We start from the raw sequence: 26,633 nt of genomic DNA, 5'->3' as shown, positions 1-26,633 counted from the left end.
AGTTCACAGGGATTCGGGTCCACTAACCAATGATGAAGATATGTGAAAGCCTCCACTGAGAACACCAGATTTTGGAGAGCTACAGGTCATAGCATGTTTGGCCAGACGCTAGACTGAACGTGATTTGAACTGTAAGTCACCAACATCTTGGGTGCTTAGTATATGTTTTAGATATGGCCTAGAAGAAACATGAATTAGATGTAGACATGTTAATGCATGTGTAATTACAAGGTTGATGTGTTTATAATTATATTAGGGAAAAACTGTTTGGGTGTTATTATTTTTATTATTTATAAAGGACCAGCAAATTCTGTAGTGCTGTACAATGGGTGTTGACCATTCGTGGTGGAAGTTGAAGTCATAGTGGTGGTCAAAGAGTATTAATTAAGGGCTGTCACGGCAGAATACTGTAAAAGTTTAGAGGTTGACTAAGTTAAATCGTGAGCAAGTCCTGTAGGTGAATGCTTCACATACTGAGAGCTATCACTTTGCTGTGAAAGGTGTAACTCCACCTCCAGCTATGTGATTAGGGCATCAACAAATGTTCCGGGCTGACTAATGTTAGATCTGTGCATGCTGGCAACAGGTGTTCAGTGCTGACATGGCTCCCCTCAACCCATCCCCCTGATCTTAACATGTATAGAGGAAAGACAAGACATTATGGATAAAATAGAAACATTAAAGGGGGAGAGTATATTTGAAAAAAGGAAACCTACTACAGCAAGACTCCTGCCGCCCATGTGCATTCAGCCGATGACATCGCAAGGAAGAAGGAGAGGAGGAGGAAAGCTCCCCGCCCGGCGCTGGAGAAAGAGGTACATTTAACCCCTTCCTCCCCCCAGAGCCCGGCGGGAGTGGGTCCCTGAGGGTGGGGGCACCCTCAGGGCACTCTAGTGCCAGGAAAACGAGTATGTTTTCCTGGCACTAGAGTGGTCCTTTAACCCCTTAAGGACCAAACTTCTGGAATAAAAGGGAATCATGACATGTCACACATGTCATGTGTCCTTAAGGGGTTAAGAATGCTTTGGATAAGGATAAGGCTATCCTAGATATAAGAGACTATTAAGAGTGTGTAGAAAATTGGGCAGACTAGATGGGCCGAATGGTGTCACATTCTATGTTTCTGACATCTGTGACGAAGACACTGGAGGAGGATTGGGGTGCTGGTAGACCTCAGTGCTGAAAAGGTGGTATGTGTTTTAAGGCGTTTTGTTTGTGGTTTTTGTTTTTTTTGGTGGGGGTGGACTGACCAATATCAGTTTTTTTTTTTGTTTGTTTTTTATTAATTGGCTTGAGTAACTATTTAACATTAGATAATTTGGTGGATAAGATTGCATTATTGGATTTGAGTATTGCTTATCTAGTAGCCACCCACAAGTTAGTGCCATTATCCAAGCTGGAGAAAAAGGGTGTACTTAATTTCCCGGTTTATTTGTGTTTTTTTGTTATTAAAGTGAAGTGGCCTAGTACTATTCGAATCTACTCATAAGTTGACAAGCACAATATTAATCACTACACGATTACCATTCAGATATATATATATATGTGTGTGTGTTAAAGCATGATTGAGAGAACTAATGCATAAAACAGAACGAAGTAGGAAAATGATTTTAACCACGTCAACCAAAACATTATGTAGCAATTTATATTTCTGTGTACTGCTGTAATTAATTTATTATTTCTAAATATAACTGTTAAACTCATTTAAATTGGTTGCAAGTTGGCAATAAAATGTTATTACAAATTATGTAAATTATCTTATAACTCATTTGATTTATGCCTCTAAAACAAGTTTAGATAAAATACCATTAGCTTGCCAAATTCAGCAATGAAAAATACTGCATACAATGGTGTAAATGACATTCTTACTTAAGAATAATTTAAAACCTTATTCAATAAACAATCTCAAAATGAAAGTCGAGAAAGTTGAGTAAATAGATCTGAAATGGAGCGAACGTATATGTTTTTGTAAAAACGGTCCTCTGGGGATTTTGTTTCCAGTTTCTTTATTTTTAGAAATTGCATCATCACCAGGCTAAGCCTCTGAGTTATCAATTTCCAAGAATAATTATACAATTCGCAATGTATTGATCTCTCCCTCTTTACAGTAGGAATTTAGATCATATAAATCTGACGTTGTAGTCATTCCAATAAAATAGATTAAAAACTGTCCATCCACCAGATACAAAAGGTTTTTTTTTAACCTCATATTTTTTTCCTCGATTTCTATAGACACATCTTATTCTATCATGTTTTAAATATATGGCTGCAGAAATCAATTTCATGGTGATTGTGTTGAGTCTGTAAACAAGCCATTAAAACATCATTTAACTCATGTGTAGCAGACCATTTTACAAGTAACTGATACTTTTACAAGCCTGTGTTTCAGACCGTACAATTGTCTGTGGCTGATATGATAACTCCTTTTTCTTTATAACTCTGTATTATTTTCCTTTTGTTTCTGCTTTTCAGGGAACAAACCTCCTACTGATCTAAAAAAAAAAAAAAAATGATCTAATTGATGTATATTAAAAATATAGACGTTGTTCAATGGTATGTGTCATAGGAATCACCAAAGACAGCTCTATGTTCAAAAATCCGGTAAATTCAAAACAAAATATAAGATTACGTTTATAAATTGATTTTGCAATATAAATGAGTGCACTTTATTGATTGTAAGTGCACACATTGTATTTGCAATATAAATTATTGCAAAACAAACCCACAAATGTTTTTGCATTATCTCGCTATGATTGTAACACTTACCTTTAAGCTATTAGGGGATTACACAATTTCCGCCACTATAATAATGCTAATTTCTTTTGGAAGAGCCTCAAAAGTGCAAATTGTGCATTTATTGTCTGGTTACTGATGCGTTCAGCTACATTGCAAAGGGAGCTTACTGATGTATAGGTTAAGGATCTAAAGAAGTATATTTGCCATCTGTTTGCATGGGATTCAGGAAAAGCTGTAGAGACCGTATCTTAAAGCTAAAATGTATATATTTTATATCTATGCTTATCGTCTGCAGGACCCCTTATTTAAACAGCGGGGACTAGCTGAATTGTGACCATACCCTCTGCTTCCCTGTACTGCGGAGTGGATGGGGCTATATTATACAGTCTTGTTAAAATTCCACCATCCATTGAAACTATGTCCACCAAATGCCTTGGTCTAAATCAAGCATGTCAAATTCAAAGTCTAGCATGGGCCAAATAAACAAGGTTTAAGTTTATGTGGGCCGCAAAAAAAACAAAAAACCCTTACATTTTTATAGAAACGTAGGTCTATTTTGCAAAGTACCATATAAAAAAAACTCCAGCACCCCCCTCTACTAAATCCCAGTCCCTCCCCTAAACTAAATTCCAGTCTCCCCTCTACTAAAACCCAGCACATCCCTCTAGCCAACAAGCAGACTCCACTCACATTGCCGCTGCCAGTACACGACTCGAGTTCGGCCTCTGGTATACCCCAAATGGCGCCGTCCGCACCCTGTGCCAAAGCGGATCTCACGCTACTTCTTGAAACTCTGTGAAGGTGGAGCACGTCGACGTCAGAATGTGGTGTTGCGTGCCTCCAGGTACTCCGCTGTCCAGCTGCAGCCATCGCAACACAGACCGACACACACTCACTGACACACACACACACATTCTTGCACACACTCACATTATTCCATAGGGTCCAGGAGGGATCTTCTATCTAGAGATCTCCTACCTGCTCCTCACTGCTCCCTTGCTCACAGTTTAGCGATGCCGGGTGCATTTGACATCATATTCCGGCACCAGGGATCACTGCAGACGGCACACTGAGGAGCAGGAAGACTGAGCTACCTCGCTGCCGTCAGCGTCCTGCTTCCTCTCTGGCCAGGTAAATGCTAGCAGAGTAGTAATCTGCAATGTGAAGAAAGCAGGTGCCTACTCTGCTTTAACACCAAACCTGTACTCGCGGCTCACCGGGCCACAAAAATGTCCATTGTGGGCCGCGAGTGTGACATGCTTGGTCTAAATATTTTGCCCCTTCTTAGAAATAGATCAATGGTAATAATAATGCTATTACAATAACGTCTCCCTTTCTTCATATTTTATCCCTGCTCCCATCTAAAGAATGTATCAACCCACCTTTTGAGTAAACAAAAGTGCAGATTTCCATTCACTGATAAATAGGCAATAATTTAATTTTATGAGGGATGTATTCCTTAATTCCAATTGTGGATTTGAATATTATATAAAGTGATCTCAAAATATAGAACATAATACAATATAGTTATGAATTTGAGGCAATTGATAACATTGAAAAACTAAGGTACAGCTTGCAAGGTTAGCAAAAAATAGCTAGGAATTCAAAGCGTTAATTTGAAAAACCATCATATTTTGAAAGGAACACATCTAATGGCAAGTTCACACTTTGACACACTTTTAGTGTGATTTTCCAGTAAATATCTAGCACATTGATGGAGCTAGGTTTCTGCAATTTCTAATTGTTCTGCTTTTAAACAATAAAGGAAAGTCAGCAGTGCATATGTGTATTGAATTTGGCAATTTATTGATCAAATGTAAAAGAAGATTTCTGTTACAAAAATGCTTATTGGTGGACATAATTTCTGAATGATTGATGTCAGTCTTTCATAATAAGATCTATTTTGCCAGAACTATGTGCAAATAACTGCAAATATTGTCTTTAATATATACATTGGTTTATTTAGCATGTAAATGAAAGCTTAGACACACATAATACCTCTAAAGGTAACAGTAACCTCAAGAGGTAATATGGGACATTTATTTATTTATTTGTTTATTTTTATGATTGAGGGGGCAGTTTATGCTAAATACTGACAAAATAAAAAATATTAAAGGAAAAAAAACACAATGAGAACCTACAACACCACCAGTATATATAAAGCAAGTACTTATCGACTTTAAGTAAACTTCCCTAATACAAAAATCCAAACTTTTCTTTTAAATTTTAATCCACAACAGTAACACATTTTAAGGCAACAACAAAGTTATTTTAGTCACTTTCAAAAACATCAAGTTAGTTGATTGATTGTTAAAATGAGGTTTATTTACGAACCCAGGAACTGGCAATGTAACTGCAATAATTCTCGAACTCCAGCTACATTGGTATGGCCTAATTCCCATTTCTAAATTTTTCACTATTTGATGTTTAGAGAATATATTCTTATCTCTGTTGTTATATCTTTTAAGTTAAACATCGATCTGCAATCTGTTTGTTACAGATATGTTAAATGTTACCATAGACAATTCTGTTCTTGTAGAATCCGCACTAAAAGGCTGAGTAAAACACATAATCATTTTTGAAGATGCACTTCTTTAACCCCTTAAGGACCAAACTTATGGAATAAAAGGGAATCATGACATGTCACACATGGCATGTGTCCTTAAGGGGTTAAGATGCCCTGCCAATCTATACTTTAAGTTGGATTTGCCACATTCTTTTTCTATTGCATTTATGTATGTTGGTGTATTTAATTGAATTTTGTTGTTTAAGGATTCTAAAAATTCAAAGATTTTAGGCTGATCATCTGTACAAGACACTATTTACACACTTTTTTGTTTTTACCCCATTTGTTCAGATACGCATGAAATGTTCTCACATTTCAAATACTTTCCTTGAATACCACCCAAACTGTTGTTACATTGTGTAATTCTTCCCTAAGGAAGAATATTGTGTTTCAAGTCTCCTCTTATTTTTCTCCATTCCTCCACCCCCTTTCCTCTTGGGCCCGGAAGCTTTTCTCTAGACTGAAGTGGCATTTGAAAACCAGTTGAAAACAAGTGTCTCTAGTCTGTTTTGATACGAGTTGGTAGTACTTCCTTTTATTCCTCTTTCAACAGAAATGTGTTGATTGCTCTGAGGGATTTCTCAGATTTGTTGATGTTGTTAGTCTGTTTAATAAATCACATTGTGGCAGCAACAATTTCCAGTACTTGGTAAGCAGCAGGTAAATGGGAATAGAAAACAAAGAGGCTGAGAGTTGGAACCAGACAAACACTTATAAAATACTCAACACACGAGTTTCTGTTGCAGTGATTGCTCTGCTAGCACTTAGTGACCCTGAACTGTTTAGCGATGTGTGCATGGCTTGTGTAATGGGACATGCAATGGCTATAGAATGGCGTGATTTAAATACTTTCTACATGTTATGTGCACTGCAGGTCCTGCCACTTTAACTATAGATCATCTAGATTAGTACAAATGCATTTTTAGATACTTGTTTTTCTTCTCTAATGTGCAGTTTATATATATATATATATATATATATATATATATATAGTGCAGAATATTGAGTGTAAACCTGCATAGTATTTTAAGTGTAAATCTCAAGACCTTTAGAGTCCTAAAAACGTGCCACTGAATCATTAACTTGCATTTAGTGAATAGAATAAAATAAAATTGCATGTTACATAGCTGAAAAGAGACATGTGTCCATCAAGTACAGCCTTTGTCTCATGTTTTTGCTGTTGATCCAAAAGAAGGCAAAAAAACCCAGTCTGAAGCGCTTCCAATTTTGCAACAAACTAGGAACAAATTCCTTCTTGACACCAAAATGGCAAATTGCTGTTTAAACATCGGTATAGACTGTGATAAAACCACCTCTATAGGCAGCAATATCCTGCTCAGATTTTATTACTTTACAAAGTTTTGTGTCATCTGCAAACACTAAAACATGGATTTCAATGCCTATTTCAAGATCATTTATAAATATGTTAAATAGAAGCGGTCCCAAAACAGAACCCTGAGAGACACCACTTACCACTTTTTGTCCTTCTTGAAAATTTACCATTAATGACAACTCGTTGTACTCTATCCTTAAGCCAATGTTCTACCCAAGAACACGAATATTCACCTAGACCAATTTCTTTTAGTTTGAAGACTAACCTATTGTGAGAAATCATATCAAATGTCTTGGCAAAATCCAAGTAGATCACATCCACTGCAACACCCCGATCTATACTTCTACTTACTTCTTCGTAGAATGCAATTAGGTTAGTTTGACATGACTTTTGTTTCATAAAACCATGCTGATTGTTGCTAATAACAAAGTTCTTTCCAATTAATTTCTCAATATTATCCCCTAATATCCCTTCAAATATTTTCCCAGTCACAGAAGTTAAGCTCACAGGTCTATAATTTCCAGGCAAGGATTTTGAACCCTTTTTAAATATAGGAACAACATCTGCCTTCCTCCAATCCTCCGGTACAATACCTGAAACAAAATAATCTTGAAAGATTAAATACAGAGGTTCACTTATTTCCCCACTTAGTTCCTTAAGTACTCGTGGGTGAATACCGTCAGGCCCCAGAGCTTTATTTACATTAATTTTCTTTAACATAGCAATTTAAGAATACATGTACTGAGAACTTTTAGGGTTACTGCCAAAGAACACCCCAAATATGTGTTCAGCAACATCTCCTTAGTACAGGATGCTTTAGCTTTTTTTGAGTTTATTTAAAAATATTACCATATTGTGATTACTATTTCCCAAATGCTCCCCTACTTGAATATTGGACAAAAGATCAACATTGTTTGTTATAACGAGATACAGACAAGCATCCTTTCTAGTAGGTGCTTGTACCAGTTTTGACATTAATGTGTCATTTAACAAGTTCAAAAACCTGATTCCCCTCGCTGAAGTACTAGTCCCAATGTATGTCCGGGTAATTAAAATCACCAATAATTAACGTGTTTCCCAGATTTACAGTTTTCCCAATTTGCTCTAACAGCTGTTCTTCCTCATTAATATTTAAATTAGGTGGTTTATAACATATCCCGACCAATAATTGATTTCCCTTCGTTTGCCCCAAGCAGATATCTACCCATAAAGCTTCCACATTTTCCTCGACACACTCAATATGCTTAAGATTTGACTTTAACTCATGGTTGACATACAAACATACCCCACCACCCTTATTGTTTTTCCTATCCTTCCTAAATAGTGTGTACCCATTTAAGTTAACTGCCCGGTCATGTGTCTCATCCCACCATGTTTCCATTATGCCTATTATATCATATTGTTTAGTGTATGATATTGCCTCTAGTTCCCCCATTTTGTTATATAGGCTCCTTGAATTAGTAAGCATACATTTGATTATTAGTTATTTGTACTTAATGTGAATTTTTATCAATATTACATACCATCCTCTGTTCTGAGCTTGCCCCTCCCCCTCCCCATCTCCACCCCCCTTATACTAACATAAAGCTCTTCTCCTTTCTATACTATCTTCATTTGCTAGATTGCTATGACCCTCCCCCCTACTACTAGTTTAAAATCTTCTCCAACCTTCTAGCCATCCTATCCCACAGCACAGCAGACCCTCTTCTGTTTAGGTGCAATCCATCACTGCTATACAGGTAGTACCTAAGTGCAAAATCGTCCCAGTGCTCTAAAACCCCCAAACCCTCTTTCTGCACCAAGACTTCAGCCTCTCTAATCTCCCGCTACCTTTGTGCTGTAGCACGCGGCACAGGTAATATTCATGAAAATATTACCTTGGAGGTCCTTTTCTTTAGCTTACTTCCTAGTTCCCTGAACTCATTCTTTAAGACCTTCCATTTTCCTCTGAATCTGTCATTGGTACCAATATGGACCATGACAGCTGGGTCATCCCCAACCCCTCGCAATAATCCCTCCACTCTGTCAGCAACATGCCAGGTCCAAGCACCTGGGAGACAGCAAACTGAGTCCCCTACCACCACAACCTGTCTAGTCTTCCTTACACTCTCAACCCCACCCGTGCTAGAGGGGCTGTTCCCATGGCTGTTAGAAGGAACAGCTTCCTGCAGTACAGCTACTCCTGAGCTGATTTTGCAAATAAAAATTTAAAAAGACAATGTTTTTTAAAACAAACTAAATTATTATAAAATTACTTCTTCATTTGAATTAGTCTTTGCAGTGGTAGCTAGAGCTTTTGCCACCCAGGGCGGTCTCTGAGTTTGCCGCCCCTCTCAGGCCAGCTTCATCACTAGTGTGCCACTATACTGAGAGGAATACAGAGGGCAGGAATATGACGTGATAAATATCCTTCCCCATCCACACACCCGGCCAATGGCCGAACGGAAGTGCTGACGGAGCTCGGACACACTACGTGAATTGACCGATAGAAGAAGAGCTGTCTGCTCCCATCCTGACTGTCGCTGGACTTTGCCCCTACAGATACACAGATACACATACAGACACGTGCAGATACAGATATATGCACACATAGAGACACACAAGCAAATACACATATGCAGGCACGAATACACATACAAATATACACACATGCAAAATAGACATATTTAGCCACCCTCCTGTTTCCTATCTTTAGGATGAATCCTCCTAGATGTCTTTTTCCCGCGCAGCTGGGAGGAAGTATGGCTGGGAGGAAGTGACCGTCTATCTGTCAGTTCCTCCCAGTGCTGACATCATCACAGAGACCCGGTCGCACTATTAAAGTGACCAAGCCTCAGAGCATACATTACCATTGGATGGCCCCCTCAGTGTGCAGTTCACTGCCGCCCCAAAAAAAGTTTTGCCTGGGGCTGACCGCCCACTTTCCCCCTAGCTACACCACTGAGTCTCTGTACTGCTGCATTATAGTAGGGTTTCATACAGTTCTTCACATTGCATACATAATATAACAATTGGCTGGACCACACTTTCCCCAATTAATTATATAAGTAAGTGTATCTGCATGTTTCCAGTGTGTGTATGTGAATGCAGTGTGTTTGCCAATGCGTGTTCTCTGTCTTGGAGTTATATATATTTTTTTCTCCCATTTATTTTCTCTTTTACTACTTTTTTGAATTAATAAATGCTACTTTATTGCATGTTTATGAAGAAGCCAGCATTTAATATTAATCTTGATAAAAAGGTATGTATTGAGTTGCTTTACAAAAAATAATATAGAATTATCAAAATCAAATCCACTAAATCTAAGTACATTGGCGGATATTTAAATTTATAGCTCAAAATGTCTTTTTTCATAGTTTGTGCTAGAAGGTATTTAGTGTCTAGTTACCAGCAGAAGGGGGAGTCACACAAGCACTGAAAGGAGTTTATCCAGCCATATTTGTCAGCTTAACACCAGTAAAATTATTTGTAAAGTGCCTGGTCTTAAATTTGTTTTGCTAACATGATTGTATAGCTGTCATTTTAGCGGATTTACAGAGCAGTGAATTGAAATAAAAGGAGATGCATTTAAAAAGGTCTAATCTGCCTATAGACTGTGTTTGACCTGTCTGGCAGAGTCGATTTTCCCTTATTGCATACAGTATAAAATAGATGCAATGACATATTTTCATAAACCTGGAGAGAATACGCACTCATAAAATATAAATACAACATTATCTGCATGTTATTTATATATAAATGTGACTGGCGCTGTTTGATGCTGGCGCCTTTGTCTTGACCCTGATAATTGTCATTTCACATACGCTTTTCTTTTAGTTGGAATTAATAATGAAAAAAAAATTACACTGAATTGCTTAATAATTTATCCATTGTGTTTGAATAGGATTTACTTGAACTTCCTTTGCTGAAAATTCCTAAATATTTTTTGACCTGCTTTTGAGTTAAAGGGATATGCTAAGCACCAAAATGAGTTTAGCTTGACGTGTACAGATCATGCCCCTGCAGTCTCGTTGCTCAATTCTCTGCTATTTGGGAGTTAATTCACTTTGTTTATGCAGCACCAGGGAAAAGTGTTTTTCTCGCTTAGGCACAGACCACTGCCAATGTTCGTTTCTTGGTACATTGTGTTTTTAGTATTAGTGTATCACTTCTGACACTGCTGCATGAGTCTTTGTTCCATGATGCTTTAATAGAGTTACATCTCTGGCTCTGTTTTCAAAGGTTAGAGGTGGATCTATCATTAAATACTTTGGTATCTTGGCTATAGCCTGTGTGTTAATCCAGTGTAGTGTCTTGTGATGATGGGAAGCATCTCACTGTATGCTTCACTTTACTCTTATGAGATCTTTTGCACGTTGTCTTCATAGATGTCCGTGGTATCAGGCCGTCTTATGCTCTATTTAATGATGAAGTACTTTGATTTCAATAAATTATATGTAATTGTAAAAATAAAACTCAGGAGTGATCGCTATCCTTTTCAGTTATAATTGTGCCTGCAGGTTGCACCCTGGCAGTACTGTGTTGTCCTGAGTTTGTGACATATTCATCATATAATTTTTATAAACTGTGTATATGTATATATATTGTGTATATATCTATAGAACCTTCATGTGTGTATCTTTATATAGATATAGTATGTGTATATATAACGATCATATCAAGTGGAGCTAGAGCGCTGCTTCTCTTGGCTCTGTCTAGGATCATATTTAAACGCTCCAATTTTTTAATTAAGTTACTAAGTAAACAAATGTCTCCTTATTTCCTTTAAACATGTCCCAGCCAGTGAAAGTTATTGCACATTTAAGCGTTAGAATATTTTTTACATATTTGTGGCTATTTTGGTAGGAGTGTGGAAAGCTAATATTCCTTATGAAAATACTCTTAGAGAAAAGAATGTGCAAACTAAACTTTGTTCGGGCAACAGCTATTTGCTGGTATGTTAACAAATGTCATATTAACTCTCGTAGAATTTCAATTTGATATTTATACAATAAAAATAAGTTTGCAATAACCGCCAGTTGTTAAACAAATTGGAAATTGAGTGGTATTTAGTGGGTATGAAACCAGCGAAAACATGAGCAAATTGTCAAAAACTGTTTTAGTGAAATATTTGTTTTCTCACGCTAGTAATCATATTGTTCAAAAACAATGTTACATCACGTTGAAACAGAAATAGACGACTACGAGTATTCCAGATGCAATGTTGGATGCTTAAAGAGGAACTCTGGAGTTTTTGTTCAATGTGTCTATTAGTAGAAATTCAAGTGACCCTTAGTGTTGCATGTGGTTTGGTCAAAAATCAGGCAGATGTGCATTTGCAATCTGGATAGTATGGTGCAGTAATGTTAAATAATGAACACTGCTATTTTTCACATCTTAATGCAATCCTTCTTTCGTACCATATGATTCTTATTTTTTATGGAAATATCTGCTCATGTTGGGAAGGTTAGGCCATATTCAATTTATGAAGGTCTCATCTCAGAGTTCATTCTGGAATTTTCCGAGTTTTCTCAAAAATTGGTCAAAAATTTTGGTCAAAAATTGGTCAAAAATTCAAAATTGGTCTGCGTTGCCCTATGTAAGGAATTTGGTTTAGAAATTTACCTGTAACATGAAAAAGTAAACATGGGAAATATAATTTAATTTGGATATTGTTTATTATTAATACCACTCATCTATTCAGAAACATATTTGAGAAAAATGCACTCAAGTCTCAAGAGTCCTAGAATCCATCAGGTCTATTCTGATTTAGGCTATATGTACTGCCTTCTGATGGCTATTATTGAGAAAAGTAAGAGAATATTTAGGATTATGTCTTAGAACTTGTTTGCAGAACTCGTTCCGGAATGTTATGTTGGGCTGGCAAAATGCACAATGCTTTTTTTAAATACGGAGTATTGTCAAGTTGGGAAGTCTGCTGTAAAATAAATATATGTAATCTGCAAGAGATTTGAGATAACATTGCTGTTCTCTTTTTTGTTACATTTTAGCTGCTTGGAGTATTTTTGGATGTATGCAAATATATCAGGTACAGGTTTACAAATCTCCAGTTTGAAGTAGTTTATCTTTGCCATTAAGAGAGAGACACACAAAATCAAGGTTTGTTGTTCAAAAGGCTTTATGCAGCATATTATGCTGAATGGTTTACTGCAAAAGGCATGAAATGGCTCATTGCATGTAAACACAAATCTGTCATACTGTTATTCTGAGAATCATGTTAATATATTTGCACTAGTTGATGTGAATTAGTTCTGTATTTCGTGTTTCAGGATCTGCACAGATGTTTCGCTGGCTTTTGGAGGTGTTTTTTTTTTCTTTTCTTTTTTTTCTGCAGATACCTGTATGTAACTGTGATTGATTTTTGTTTGTTTTGGAGGAGGATTTTGGTTCTTAACCCCTTCTTTTTTCTATTAAAATCATGTTTACGGGGCGGAGCTTAGCATCCACTGAGAGCGGTCGCATGTCTGCAGTGCTCCGGGCCAAAATCGACAAATCTCGACAAGTACCCCAAAAATCAGCGGTGCCCAGCCGATATCTTGCCAACCCACTTGCTCCACACTATGGGAAAACGAGCCAAAAAACTAAAAGCCCACTCCGACGGCACACGAAGAATAGGGGACATATTTCTGGCGCGGCCTAAACCCAAAATGGCGGCGACGCCTGACTCAGCAAGCCTAGCCTCGATAGAGGACCCGCTGGACTCCCCAGACACCATCCCCGAAGCAGATGACCCATTCTCGGACATACAAATAGGTGACCTCGGGGCACCTGCAACCAAGGGAGACATCCTGGGCCTCCTGAAACACCTACGTACCTGGTTCCGCACAGACATAGCACTGCTCCGCGAGGAGGTCACAGCCGTGACAGACCGGGTGAAGGCTACAGAGGAGGATATCTCCTCCATAGCACAACAACGGGTGCATCAGAACAAATACGGCAACTCCAAAGCTCACACCAGGCTTTGCAGGCCAGAATGGATGCAATGGACGACGCCAGGAGACGTACCAACCTCAAAATCAGAGGTATAACAGAAACGGTCACTGACAGGGAGCTACCCCACTTTGTTCGGCGCCTTTTTTCGGAGATTCTACATCCCAAGCAGGCAAAGCTCATACAAGTGGACGGAATACACAGACTCCCAAAGTCCCCAAGGGCACCTGCGGACGCACCCCGCGATGTCCTCCTCCGCCTCCAGTCCCCCCGAGAAAAACAAACTGTAATGGAAGCCGTCAGGAACAAATGCCCGTTCTTATTTGAAGACTGCCAACTCACCTTCCTACTGGACCTCTGCAAGGCAACGCTGGAGTGGAGACGCTCAGTCAACCAGGTCACCAAGACCCTACGTGAAGCAGGCGTCCAATACAGATGGGGCCCATCTCACACACTAGCTGCCACTCAGGGTGAAACCACCCGCCGACTAACATCAGCAGCTGATGCCGACTCTTTCCTCCGCAGTCTGGGACTAAACGGCCCCAAGAAGAAGGCTCCTACCCCTGGACACTCTTGGGATGTGCCAAACATAACCCCCTTTGTGCCTCGCAGGGAAGCGGACACAGGCTGAGACCCACGGGAAGGCCTGGACATACCTTTACTCTCTCATAGGGGAGTATGCCGAGAGACTGGCAATCAATATTACTGCAGCTAATAAGTACATCTTAGTCTGTTTACTATGTTTCTTATTATTATTATTAGTATTTTTGTCTTGTTTTTCTTTGTTATATGTTATATGGTCTATATACAGTGCAGCTAATACAACAGTAGTCCTTAAGGACAGCCAGACCGACTACGTTCCCACCCCTCCCCAGGCTTAAGAGACGTTGAGCACTACCCTAACACACTCTCCCCACATAGAAAAGCAGGGCCAGTGACCGGCTGCCAGGGGTGCGTCCCTCCCAAGCGCTATCGTAATTCGCAACAGAGAACCCCCCGCATATCAGGGCACACCAACGCTCCATCGGCCACCTCACTTTATATCTCACTGGGGCAGGCACCTACCACCCCCCCCCCCCCACGACTATGCCCAAGAACCGCTAACACACTTAACATTTCCCTTTGGGCTCCTTATAATATAACCCAGAGACAAGTACGACTTAGCAGCCCTCCAACTCCGTAAGAGCAACACCACTATCTGCCTTTCCCACGTACAACACCACACCTACCTACTTCTTGCCCAGCCGGCGAGAAGAGAGGAGCTCTTACCACAGACGTACTCAGCAGCCAGTTATTACACGGCAGTTAATAGCCCACAAGACTCACCAAGCTGTGTTATTGCATTATTTTACTTTAATAATATAAAAATCATATGCACACACTGTCAATGTTATGATATTGTCATACCATGTCTGAAAATACAGGACTGCTCCGCTGTCGTGGCGAGACAGTCCCAATCTGTATATTCTTTGTGCAACAAAAATAAAGAATTTAAAAAAAAAAAAAAAAAAAAAATCATGTTTACACCTTTTATGTTTGTTTTCCAAACAAAATTTAGTTCATGAAGTTTCATGCAACTTAATTTATACGCCAAGAATAATTACCAGCTTCCAGAGGATGAAATTCCTCTGGGAGAAGCCCATTCCACCAGTTTAATGTTTACAAATGTCTTAAAAAAGACAGCCTCTCCCTTTTGCCGAAAAGTAAAGGAAACTTCAAATATCATACCGTTACTACCATCAAGGAGTGAAATGTATTCCTCATGCATATTAGAGTTACAGATTGATGTCAAAATATGAGCCAAGTCTATTTATGGTATGTGGTTTTCGCGCTCAAATGTAGACATTCTGTTGCCATTTTAAATAGACTGTAGGTCTAGTAATCCTTCAGGGTCTTTACGGATACTTAAAAGCATGGTATTTGAGCATTTTTATTCTACTTTTTTTTCACACCTAATTTAGTATTTCTGCTTTTATGCTGATGTTTTGCAAAGTGTAACATATTACAGGGGCGATACTGTATACTGTGTAAAGATTTAATTTCCCAATATTATGATTGCGTGTGAACAATTAAAAAAAAAAAAAAAATGTGCAAATTAGCATTATGTAAATTTTTGAGTTTGAACAGGAATCTATATACAAGATTGCTGTTTTATTATACACTTTTTGTGCCAGCTTTGCACCCCATATTTCAAATAAAGGTTATGCTAATATTTGTAAACACAAATGTCTCGGTATGCTTAAAGGCTTTTGTTAATACTACTATGTCTTGACATTTCTGTTGAATTATATTTCTATGTCATATCTGATTTTGGCTAAATACATGTTTTTTTAAATATATTGGTAGTGAATGGGGCATCGGAATGTTTTTTTTTTTTTTTTTTTTTACTAATTTCTGCAAAAGCATACACAACGTGTATGGATAATAGAAAGTTTCATATTTACTGGAACTTTTGAGAAACACGGTCACACTCAGCACTGCTATCATTTCTGTGCTGCATTTAGCAGTCTTGTTTACCAAGTTGCATCACCATTGTGTTTTCCTAAAGTCAGTGACCAGTCCATTGTCCTGTGAGAACTGTGGTGTCAACAAAATATGTTCCACAAATATGTTCAAAATCCCTTAGGTAGGTAATGACCTCCGCTGTCAATGATTGATTGCTGATGTCAATGGGAATGTTTCCAAGCAGAAATGCTTCTTGAGCTCTCCAGGGCTACCCATGAAAACCAAAGATACACTATGCATATAACATTAGTAACAAGTTTCTTCCTGGACAACACTGTATTTAAAGAGACTACATTTTATTTTTTTCATCATTACCTATTTTTTTTTCCCCCCCTTTAGTATAATCATAAGTATACCACAAACCATCGCCTCAAACCAAGTAATGTCAGTCATTGTGGTTCGTGCGTGTTGTTTTGTGTTGCCTTGGGTGTATTTTGATGTTTAAGTCATTGTATGAGTGTTGTCAGGGCATTTTTATTCTTTATAAATATACGTTTTTTTGGTTGCAAATATTTGCGTGGGAGATGGTAAGCTGCAGGTGTGTTTTGCTAAATGTACATCAACACATTTAAATATTGGTAGGTATCTGCATTATACCCAATAGTTACCATCTGTCTATAACCACTAGCTTTTCGAAGATGTTATATAAATATTTTGTTAATTTAATCAATTTGTTTTTTGAAAAACTTAAATCTTGTTCTGTTTAAAATTAGATTTTTTTCTCTGTGTGTGTGTGTGTGTGTGTGTGTGTGTGTGTGTGTGTGTGTGTGTGTGTGTATGTGTATATATATATATATATATATATATATGTGTATATATTTAGAAAGGCTGAGACTGTCTGGTTCAGTACAGATCCATCTACTTCCAGTTCAAAGGTCATCAACACAAACTGCCTCCAGACAAGGTGGTCTTGGCCTAGTGCGGCCCACGCAAGTATTCATTTTACCTCACTCTAGTAAAGAGCCTCCTTCCTCGAAGCTCATGGGGCACCTCTGTGTCTGGCCCAGTCGTGGCTGTTACTGTTCGCACATTTTATTCTCGTTTTTTTTTTTTTTTTTTATGCTCTACAAAACTGTAAGTTTGTTCATTCGGAAAAGGCTAATTTCTCTACTAATGCAAATTCAGCCTATTTCAATCGTACATAGCATCACAGATATGCCTTAATTAGGTTAATGCTTTTACTTACTGTATTTTACCATATCAATTGTTATCATATGTAATTCGGTTGTCAAACTTTATTTTATGTTTCATTTGTTCATTCATGCACTCATTACATAGTTAGATAGCTGAAAAGAGACTTGCGTCCATCAAGTTCAGCCTTCCTCACACCTGTTTTTTGCTGTTGATCCAAAAGGCAAAAAAAAACAAAAAACAAAAAAAAAAAACAGTTTGAAGCACAATTTTGCAACAAGCTAGGACAAAAAATTCCTTCTTGACCCCAGAATGGCAGTCAGATTTATCCTTGAATCAAGCAGTTATTACCCTACATTGAAAGATTATATCCTTGAATATTCTGTCTTTGCAAGTATGCATCTAGTAGCTGTTTGAACATCTGTATGGACTCTGATAAAACCACTTCTTCAGGCAGAGAATTCCACATCCTGATTGTTCTTACAGTAAAAAAAACCTTTCCTTTGCCTTAGACGAAATCTTCTTTCTTCCAGTCTAAACGCATGGCCTCGTGTCCTATGTAAAGTCCGGTTTGTGAATAGATTTCCACACAATGGTTTGTATTGGCCCCGAATATATTTGTATAATGTTATCATATCCCCTCTCAGGCGACGTTTTTCTAAACTAAATAGGTTTAAATTTGTTAACCTTTCTTCATAGCTGATATGTTCCATTCCTTTTATTAATTTTGTAGCCCGCCTCTGCACTTTTTCTAGTGCCATGATGTCCTTCTTTAGAACAGGTGACCAAAATTGCACAGCATATTCAATATGTGGTCTTACCAGTGATTTATAGAGAGGCAAAATGATATTCTCGTCCCGAGAATGAATGCCCTTTTTCATGCATGACAATACCTTACTGGCCTTGGCCACTGCTGATTGACATTGCACATTGTTGCATAGTTTGTTGTCTATAACAATTCCCAAGTCCTTTTCGTGTGTTGTTATCCCTAATTTGCTTCCATTAAGGGTATATTCACTTCCATTAAGGCCTACATTGTTTAGTATTTATGTGGCTAGGTGTTGCAACTGTCTAAATTTATGTCTGGCCTAAACTTGGGCCTATACATGTGATTATTAAAAAACAAATACTGGATTAGTTTCACTGTAACAGCCTGTTAGATATTTGTTATTGGGATTTGTTTATTACATGCTTACCAAGTGCTAAAACATCCCTGCATATTTAAGCCTTAACTAATTTTGGCACGCTAATGTTGTCCTGATTTCTCACATGTTTGCCCGAAGTTACGTTTATATATTTCTGCAAATAGCATCTTTTAAAAATGAGTTTGCTATTTTAGGTTATTCCTGGGTCATTTTGTATTGCCTACATCTTACAACTCTGTATGATCTCTATTAATGGAACACACCACTGCCCAAATACAAACTAAGTGGAAATCACTGCTTAGTACATGTGCCCTAAATGGCAGCATGCATGCATTTATTTATGTAATTTTACATGGGAGTATAATCTAAAGCTGCTTGCAAAATCTGCAGTCTGCTGCTTCTGCCTTTCTGCCCTTCTAACCCTGCCCTCTCGTTCTGTGGCTGCCCAATCTCAGACTTCCTGGTCTAGTTCAAGGAAAAGTCTTTGCAAGGTGGGTGCTCTGGGCAATTGCTGCCTCTTGAGTTTGGTTCCGCTGGGTTGATGGGGGGGTGGGGGGTTGATTTACAGAGGTGTCAATTTGTACTGAAGACGACACATTTAAAAATAAATAAATAAAAGTTCACACTAAAGTGCTTTGGGCATCTGAAGTGCCCCTTTGAGTGTGTTTCCCCTTTAAATTAGTTTTAGTCATAAGAAATTTACACCTGAGTCCTAATAAGCCCTACATTACCAGTGTCTTAATGTGCCTTACATGGCTTCTACCACCTGGTATGGGCTTCCAATTTGATTACTGCATTTTATGATTTATTGTCGGCTATTGCCTCCGTAAATTCGCTCCGCATTCGACCGCGCAGGTTTACTTTATACAGTACAACGTCATCCACTTTTTAGACATGGTCAACATTTTGGCCCACTTAGGCCGCTCGTTTTATCGTTTGCACAAAAACATGTCAATCATATTTAGCTATATTAGGCTGGCTCAAGTATTGTGATTACTTTTACATCTTATTTGTAGGGTCAACAAATAATGCATTACGTAAACCTCATTTAGTCATGTTCAGTTTGAGCATGAAGTTATAGCTGATGTTGATATTACTGAGATATTCCTCCATTGTTGTAGCATTTGCTGTTGCTTTCAACCCTATTCTTCTATGCCAGTTGTGTATGCATAATTTTTATCATTATCCGAAGCATTCCGCATGTAGGGCTTTTTAACATATATTCTATATCTCCTGTCTCTTCCTATGGATTGTGTACGGCTGTCACAGCCGCAAACCTGTTCAGCCACTGTGGCATTCTAGAGGCATGGGCCTCTGTTCCCATTTTTTATTCTGTCTGCCAAAAAAAAACATTTTATTTGGCTCTGTGGGTATGTATTCTAGAATGCTTTATAAGTGTTTACATGCAGTTTCTATTCTGTTTGCCATTTCATAAACTAGATGATTATTTGTAACTCGATCAGGTTCTCTACTATCTCATAACCAACATGTCTTCGTTACATACAACTTCTCCACAGCAATTCTATGATTCACATCCTACCTTCACCTGCATTAATCTCAACATAGCTGCGCAGCCATCCTCTCTAGCTCAGGAACCAAATTGCGACACCTTCTGGTATTATACGCAATTTTCTACTCATGGTCCTCACTAAACCTTTACAATGTGCGGTCATATGCCCCACAGTGGGCAACATGCCACGTCGTAATTCAGCACCTCATTTGGGTGTTTCATTTGCATTACATCTGTCGTACAGGGGTTGCATACTACCCCATTATACTCCATGTTATCGACAACATACCTATCCTTAAGACACTAATTTGGCCAATCTCAAGGGGTAATTGTAATCCCTCATTATGTACATCATCTTTACCTCACATTAAGCCCTCCAGTCCACCTATATCTATTTTTGGTGAGTTTATTATATCCTTAATAGATATCATATTCAAACTGCTCACATATAGCAAGGTTGTGAGTAAATGTTAACCTGGTCTTGTTTCAGGTCCAATGCCTTCACACGTGGCCATACTGAGCCTTCATTTCATTCCCATCATATGGCCCTCTGTGGGCAGCCCAATACGACCAATTCAGCCCATCATTTGGGCTTTGCATAAGTACCTTCTTGCTACATGGGGGTTATATGTATACACCACTCTTTTACATTTCATTACACCACTTATACTCGCTAGGCCTCTACGGCCCTAACTCAGCCTGCAAAACTCCATGGTATGTTAATCCCTTATGTTAAATATTGTATCCCTACTTCACATACTGTCACTTTGTTCTTGCACAGTATTAGCAATGTTATGTCTCAAGTCACCTACCTTGAGACACCATGTAATCTATTGTGTTAGTTGTATATTGGTCATCCTTTGGCATGGGCCTTATGGTCCGCCTCCACTGCATGCCACATTACCATCCTTTTAGACTAGCTACTATTCTTACCTTTACAAATGGACTGGACCAAACACTAGGGCTTCACTAATGGCCATTTCACAACACCTTCACCTTGGTATGCTTATCCTTCTTTAGTTTGTTCCATACAACCGTACCCCTCATACAGCTGTATTTCTCCATCCAGCAGTTCAGGACTAACATTGAGCACTCTGCCTTCCTCTACAATACCTCTACACATGGCCCTCACTAGGCCTTCACTCCATACGTTTACAAATACGTTTACATATGGCCCTCCACGGGCACTACGACAATTTCGGCCCCTCATTTGGGCAATTACATAAGTCAATTTCCTGATATACGATGGTCAAAGAAAAACAACTTTTCATACTACATTCCAATATTACACATGGCCTTGTTAGGCCCACGCAAGTCTTTTCCATACGGCCCTCTCTCGGCACATTCCCGAGAACCTGGAACCTATCACTACGCATTTAACATACCCAGGCCTCTTCGGTCCATCACTATTTTACCTGTTTAGTACTTCCACTTTAAGGCACTTGCTAATTCTGGTATTTCACTTCCTGCAGTACACTATGGGATTTGATTAGATGTGATGGTTGGTTATTTCTCTGGGTGTTCTTTCTCATACACAGTTCATGTCATTCTAGTGGAAGGATGTGCAGTGGGAACTTGTGCCTATATTTGGCACAATCAGGTATCCGGTACCAGCTTTTGATGTAAACTGTTATATTTTAATTACTCCACATGTCAGCACTATTATGTTTTATGTTATGCCTTTCTGTCACTATCCCTACTTGTTCCAAACTTGCAGCTGGTTATCCTCAACTTGATAATTTGTGAACTGTACACTCACCTCTTGAATATACTTAACAGGGGTCTTGTTGTTCAATTATTCTGGTAACCTCCTTAATGTCATTATGCCAAGTCTCACCAGGTATACTTTATACTGACCATTGCATATCTGGGGGTACTTTTGCATGGTCAACTGAGTCATTTATTACACTGTTCAATTTCCTTTGGTTAGTTTGGTAACATATATTAATAGAGTATTTTGTGTCCTGGGCTCATTGCACTTACTTTACCTACCTTACGGGCAATCTCTGTTGCATTTTCATTAGTGTTGGTGTCGTAGTTCTGAACACTAAGTTCTTGGGTCTCTCTCTTTGTATTTCAGTTTTGGATCTCTGTAAACATTTTCTTTTGCTCTCCCATTTCTATTCACCTATTCTTACCATCAACTTCTAGCATAGCTTTCATTTATCTTCCAGGTGTATGTTTAATCATGCTACATTTATTGTTTTGCATTTACATTTTTCAAGTCACCATGTAAGTGACTGGCGTTACGATACTACCTCCCTTTTTACAACAACCACTCGCTCTACACTTATCTAGAACTTATCTTTAGCTTTTTCTGGCTGTTAGGGTAACGTAAGTGGCCATAGTTTTCGGCTTCTTGTGCCATTATATAGCTATCCCGCGAGGCCAACTCCCATCCTCAACTACGGAGGTATTCGCCCCTTGGGCCAAGTCATACTTACTGCCTTGCATCTCTGCCCTCTTGGCAAAAGCAGTTAGGGCCTCACCTATCACGGCCAACTTATTTTGAATCTCTTTAATCCTCACTGAGAGCCCAACACTCAGTGGCAAACATACCCAACGGGCTAAATCCATGGTAGAGCCTCTCATTGCCACTTGGCAACTAGTAAGGTTCCCAAGTCACCAATTAAGCTTAATTGTGTCGCCACTTGGCATAACCTAGGTCAGCCAGTATCTTGGTGTTATAGAGTATCCTCCACTAACAAATTTTCTCTTTTAGGTATGGCTATAAATACTGATAAAATGTAACATTGATTGCGTAATGTAGACACGTATTAAAGTGTTAAACTATTAACTTTCAGCCCTCTTTTTACAGGCCTACCTGAATGTAATTTTCAGCACACCACAACCGACTTGTGTACCACTAACATAACTCGACTTATCATCCCCAACCACAAATATATATATGTGTATATAATTATTATTATTTTTTTTTGGAGTGGTGTGGTCTGTCTGCAGCTTTTAAATTTGTGACTTTTACGTTTAAAGGAGAAAAAGAATAAAGCATCCCATGACATTTTCCATCTCTGCTTGCTTTAAAATAAATATCTTTATTCATCCAAAATGATAAAAGTATAAACAAATTGCAGCATACAACAGCATACGACTCCCAATGCACCATTACTAAGAATCTTTTTATTTTTGTTATAGATCAAAAAGTATTTAGAACTCGAACCACTCGCACGGGGAAAACGCTGGATTCTGCAACCGACATCCTTGGAGGACATGGAATCTGTAAAAGACAGCTTCACAATGCTCATAAATTTATTAGACGATAGAGAACTCGAACCTGTTCAAATCTGAAAAATCCTGGAAAGCGTTGTCCGCAAGCATCACACTCCTCCTGGCAGCTGCTTATAATCCTAATGGAACTGTGCAGGGGCAAAATCGGTTTTAGGGTGAAGTGTAAGCACTGCTGCCTGGATCAGCAGGAAAGGGGGAAATCCTACTTTTATTTTGCATTCTTGCACAATCTTTCTATTGCATTGAAACTATACTTTTATCAAATACAACAAGCCACCATAACAGTTACAGTTCTGAATATCATACTGGATGCTTGCCCCCTACTTATTGTAGGCCAAAAAGTCACATCAGATGCCTGATACAGTGACTTGTTTATTTTCTAAATCTGCTGTGCAAAGAGCCTTTTTTCATATTGTAAATCAGCTAGACAGGTTTTCTCTTGATTGCTATAATGAAATTGCAGTAAGATTTAAATTATGTTGCCAATTAATTGCAATTCTATTCTACAGCTTTATCCTCTTTCTTAAACGATCACTTAACCCTTTTGAGTGCCAAATGGTCTTGGAACACATTCTCAATGTATTACATGTCCATTATGGTAATCAAAGGCAGAAATATTTTTGGAGGGTGGTGGGAATGGTGGATCACTTAGTAATATAGTTTTAATAGGTTAAAGCTTCCAAATATAGAATATGGACGTATTGTTTAGGAATTAGAACAGGACACTAATTTGATAATTACATCCTACAAATGACATTTGATTAATCAAACAGGTGCTTTTGTAAAAGGGGTTAAATGTGCGTATAAGTGTGTATGTGCGCGCGCGTGTTTAATGTATATATGTAGAAGTGTGTATAAATATAGAAACATATAGCCATTTAGACTAAGGGAACAGAAGGACAATGGTGCATGATGCACTTCATCAACTGTGGCCAAATAAATACTACTGAATGTCTTTCATTTACCACTAGCTAAGTGATCATAGTATTTTTAAAACAAGTATTTCTGGTTTAAAAAAACAAAAAAAAAAGTTTTAATTTCTCCTTTTTTTAAAAAAAAAATATATATACTTAGGGTATATTCTAGAAATAATGCCATGCAGGTTATTAGTCTTTTTTGAAGTATATACTTTTTTAAATGTGTTAAAACACAACCATGTTTTTTTTGTTTTTTTTTCACTTAATTAAATAGTTGTAAATAAAGAAAATAAATGCAGGGAATAGGAAATAACAACCAGAATATGCTGTGTGCCTTCCAATGTAATGTTGGCAGTGTCTTGTTTTTGTTTTAATATATTTTTTTTAATCTGTATATTAGATGATCCATAACTGTTAAACAAGAGAGGCAGTATTAATTGTAGTAAAAATAAAAAAAACTATACAACTGTAACCTCCCACTCAATGTCATTCAACTTAAATCTATTCTACATATTACTTGGTAAATAAGTGTTTGTATTACATGTGTTAAAGTCTATATTTAAAAAAAAAAAAAATCTTAGCTCTGTGTGAGATGGTCACAGGAGACACATTATTAATGAGTTAAAGGGACCCTATGCGTTACTCTTTAATGGAAATGTGTAATTTAGACAAGGAGCTAGCATTCTGTGTCGCTATAGCTGCTGATAGCCTATAATTTATCAACAGCTACATGTTGTGATGTAGACTGCAGATTAGGGGAATCAGAATTTAGGAACAGGTATAGGATGAGACTTTTCCTACCGCTTTCACTGAGAGTTTGTACTAAGTAGTTAATCAATATTGTAATGTCTTCAGTACTGTTTTGTAAATTATATATGTTTGCTTTATTCATTTATTTTCAGCTGTGAAGTTTTGAACTCTAAATACATTCTAAATCCTGATCAGCACAATGTTTTTATTCAGACATGATAACACAAGTCTTTTATTTCTCTATATCTCTCTCACTTATATTGAACCGTTTTAATGAGCAGGAAATCCTTTGACATGCTAGATCATTAACCAAGGTATCGTCTTTTTAGAATATTGTGGTTTAATATTGCTCAGCCATCTGTTAAATTGATTTCTGCTTGTCTTATGTGTTTGTATGTGTCTGCCTTTGGCTTCTTCTTGTAAGACTTGTGATTGCCTGCTATACTGTGTTTCAGCAGTCACAATGAAAACACGATCAATCAGTATCCAACAGCAGCTGTTTTTGACAAGCTTCTGTCTGACGCCTAATACTTTAAAACTGTCAGCAAGCCTCTGTCTTTGTCTACTAGATCTAAGCTGGCTGTCTTGCCCTCTTCTGTATTCTGCATTATACGTCATTTTCGTACAGTTCTAGAATTTGAGACATGCTTTGAAAGTCGTTATTGATGTGTGGTGATATACTGTATAATAGTGCTGGACGAAAACGCCTCACGGGAATTCCCAGGAATGAGGTCCCACATTCTTTTTTTTTTTTTTTTTTCTTACCTTCACCATCGTGGATGCATCATAAAGTTATTTTTTACCAAAGTCCTAACTGGAAATTATTTATAGGAACTTGTGACCTTGTTTCTAATAGGTGCCAGTTTTATATGCAGCAGTAATCGTATAAAAAATTCAATTGCGATTAGAAACGGTAGTAAATTGCATAATGGACTTTACATAGACGTTTAGAACATATAAACAGTACAAAAATAAATAAAAGTAACAAGTATAGAGACTCACTAGATGTATTGGTTATAATAACATGATGATGTGACAGGTGATTTGCCAAGAATGTTGTAACAAGATTTGCATAATCCCTTGTCATTAAATGGGTAACTGGCTGCCCTGCTCCATCCCAGAGCCTAAATAAAATCATTCTACAAAAGTTACCTAAATATTTTTCGAGAACAGATTTGCGAGGTATGAAACGCCATTTTATGCACCTTTCTTTTTTTCTTTTCACATTTTTCACCCGCTCCTATTATATATGTACACATGTATATATACACACACACACACACACACTGTGTGAGAGGTTTTTAAAATATAAATATTTACTTTGTATTGTGCCATGTCTGTTAGGTTGCTAAACCAAAAAAGACGTATTGCAATTCTTGTAGTAGTTCATTGTATTTATAGAAGTGAGAGTTTTTGTAACCTGTTAGCTGGTTTCTCTTTTGTAATGGCCTTTAATTTATATTACAATATTACACAAGTTTGTATCTTTACTATTGCTGAGCGAGTACTGTTTTTCCATTATCTATCATGTTATCATGACTTTATACTAAGTTTACGATTACTTGTATAACTCTGATATATATATATATATATATATATATATATATATATATATATATATATATATATATATATTGTGGTGAGAGCCACAATAAACGGAAAGATGCGTAATGTACAATTCTTAGTGATTTTCACAATGTCTGAAAATAAATCTGAATACACTGTTTACCCTAACCTTTTCTGTTGAGACTATATTCTGACCTCTACGATCAAAATCCATAATTGTTTTATTTTTCCGTGTTTGATTTTCATGAATGATTTGGAAATAAGCCTGAAAATTGCGTGGTTTGTTTCAAACAAATAG

The 26,633-nt window shown here is 37.7% G+C and overlaps 1 protein-coding gene across 2 annotated transcripts in view; it reads left to right on the top strand.

Annotated features, from left to right (window-relative positions):
- The window catches only part of ARL15 (ADP ribosylation factor like GTPase 15), a 352,151-nt gene extending 328,048 nt beyond the window's left edge, over positions 1 to 24,103 (top strand). For both annotated transcript variants that reach the window (XM_063456885.1, XM_063456884.1), the window contains one exon: positions 23,010 to 24,103. In XM_063456885.1, coding sequence (XP_063312955.1) covers positions 23,010 to 23,162 — 153 coding nt within the window. In that variant the 3' untranslated portion in view covers positions 23,163 to 24,103. The remainder of the gene's footprint in view (positions 1 to 23,009) is intronic.
- The last annotated feature ends 2,530 nt before the right edge of the window (positions 24,104 to 26,633 follow it).

The sequence above is a fragment of the Pelobates fuscus genome, chromosome 5 (genome assembly GCF_036172605.1).
Source record: "Pelobates fuscus isolate aPelFus1 chromosome 5, aPelFus1.pri, whole genome shotgun sequence".
Lineage (NCBI taxonomy): Eukaryota > Metazoa > Chordata > Amphibia > Anura > Pelobatidae > Pelobates > Pelobates fuscus.
The sequence above is the reverse complement of the archived record's forward strand: the minus strand, read 5'-3'. Positions and strand labels throughout refer to the sequence as shown.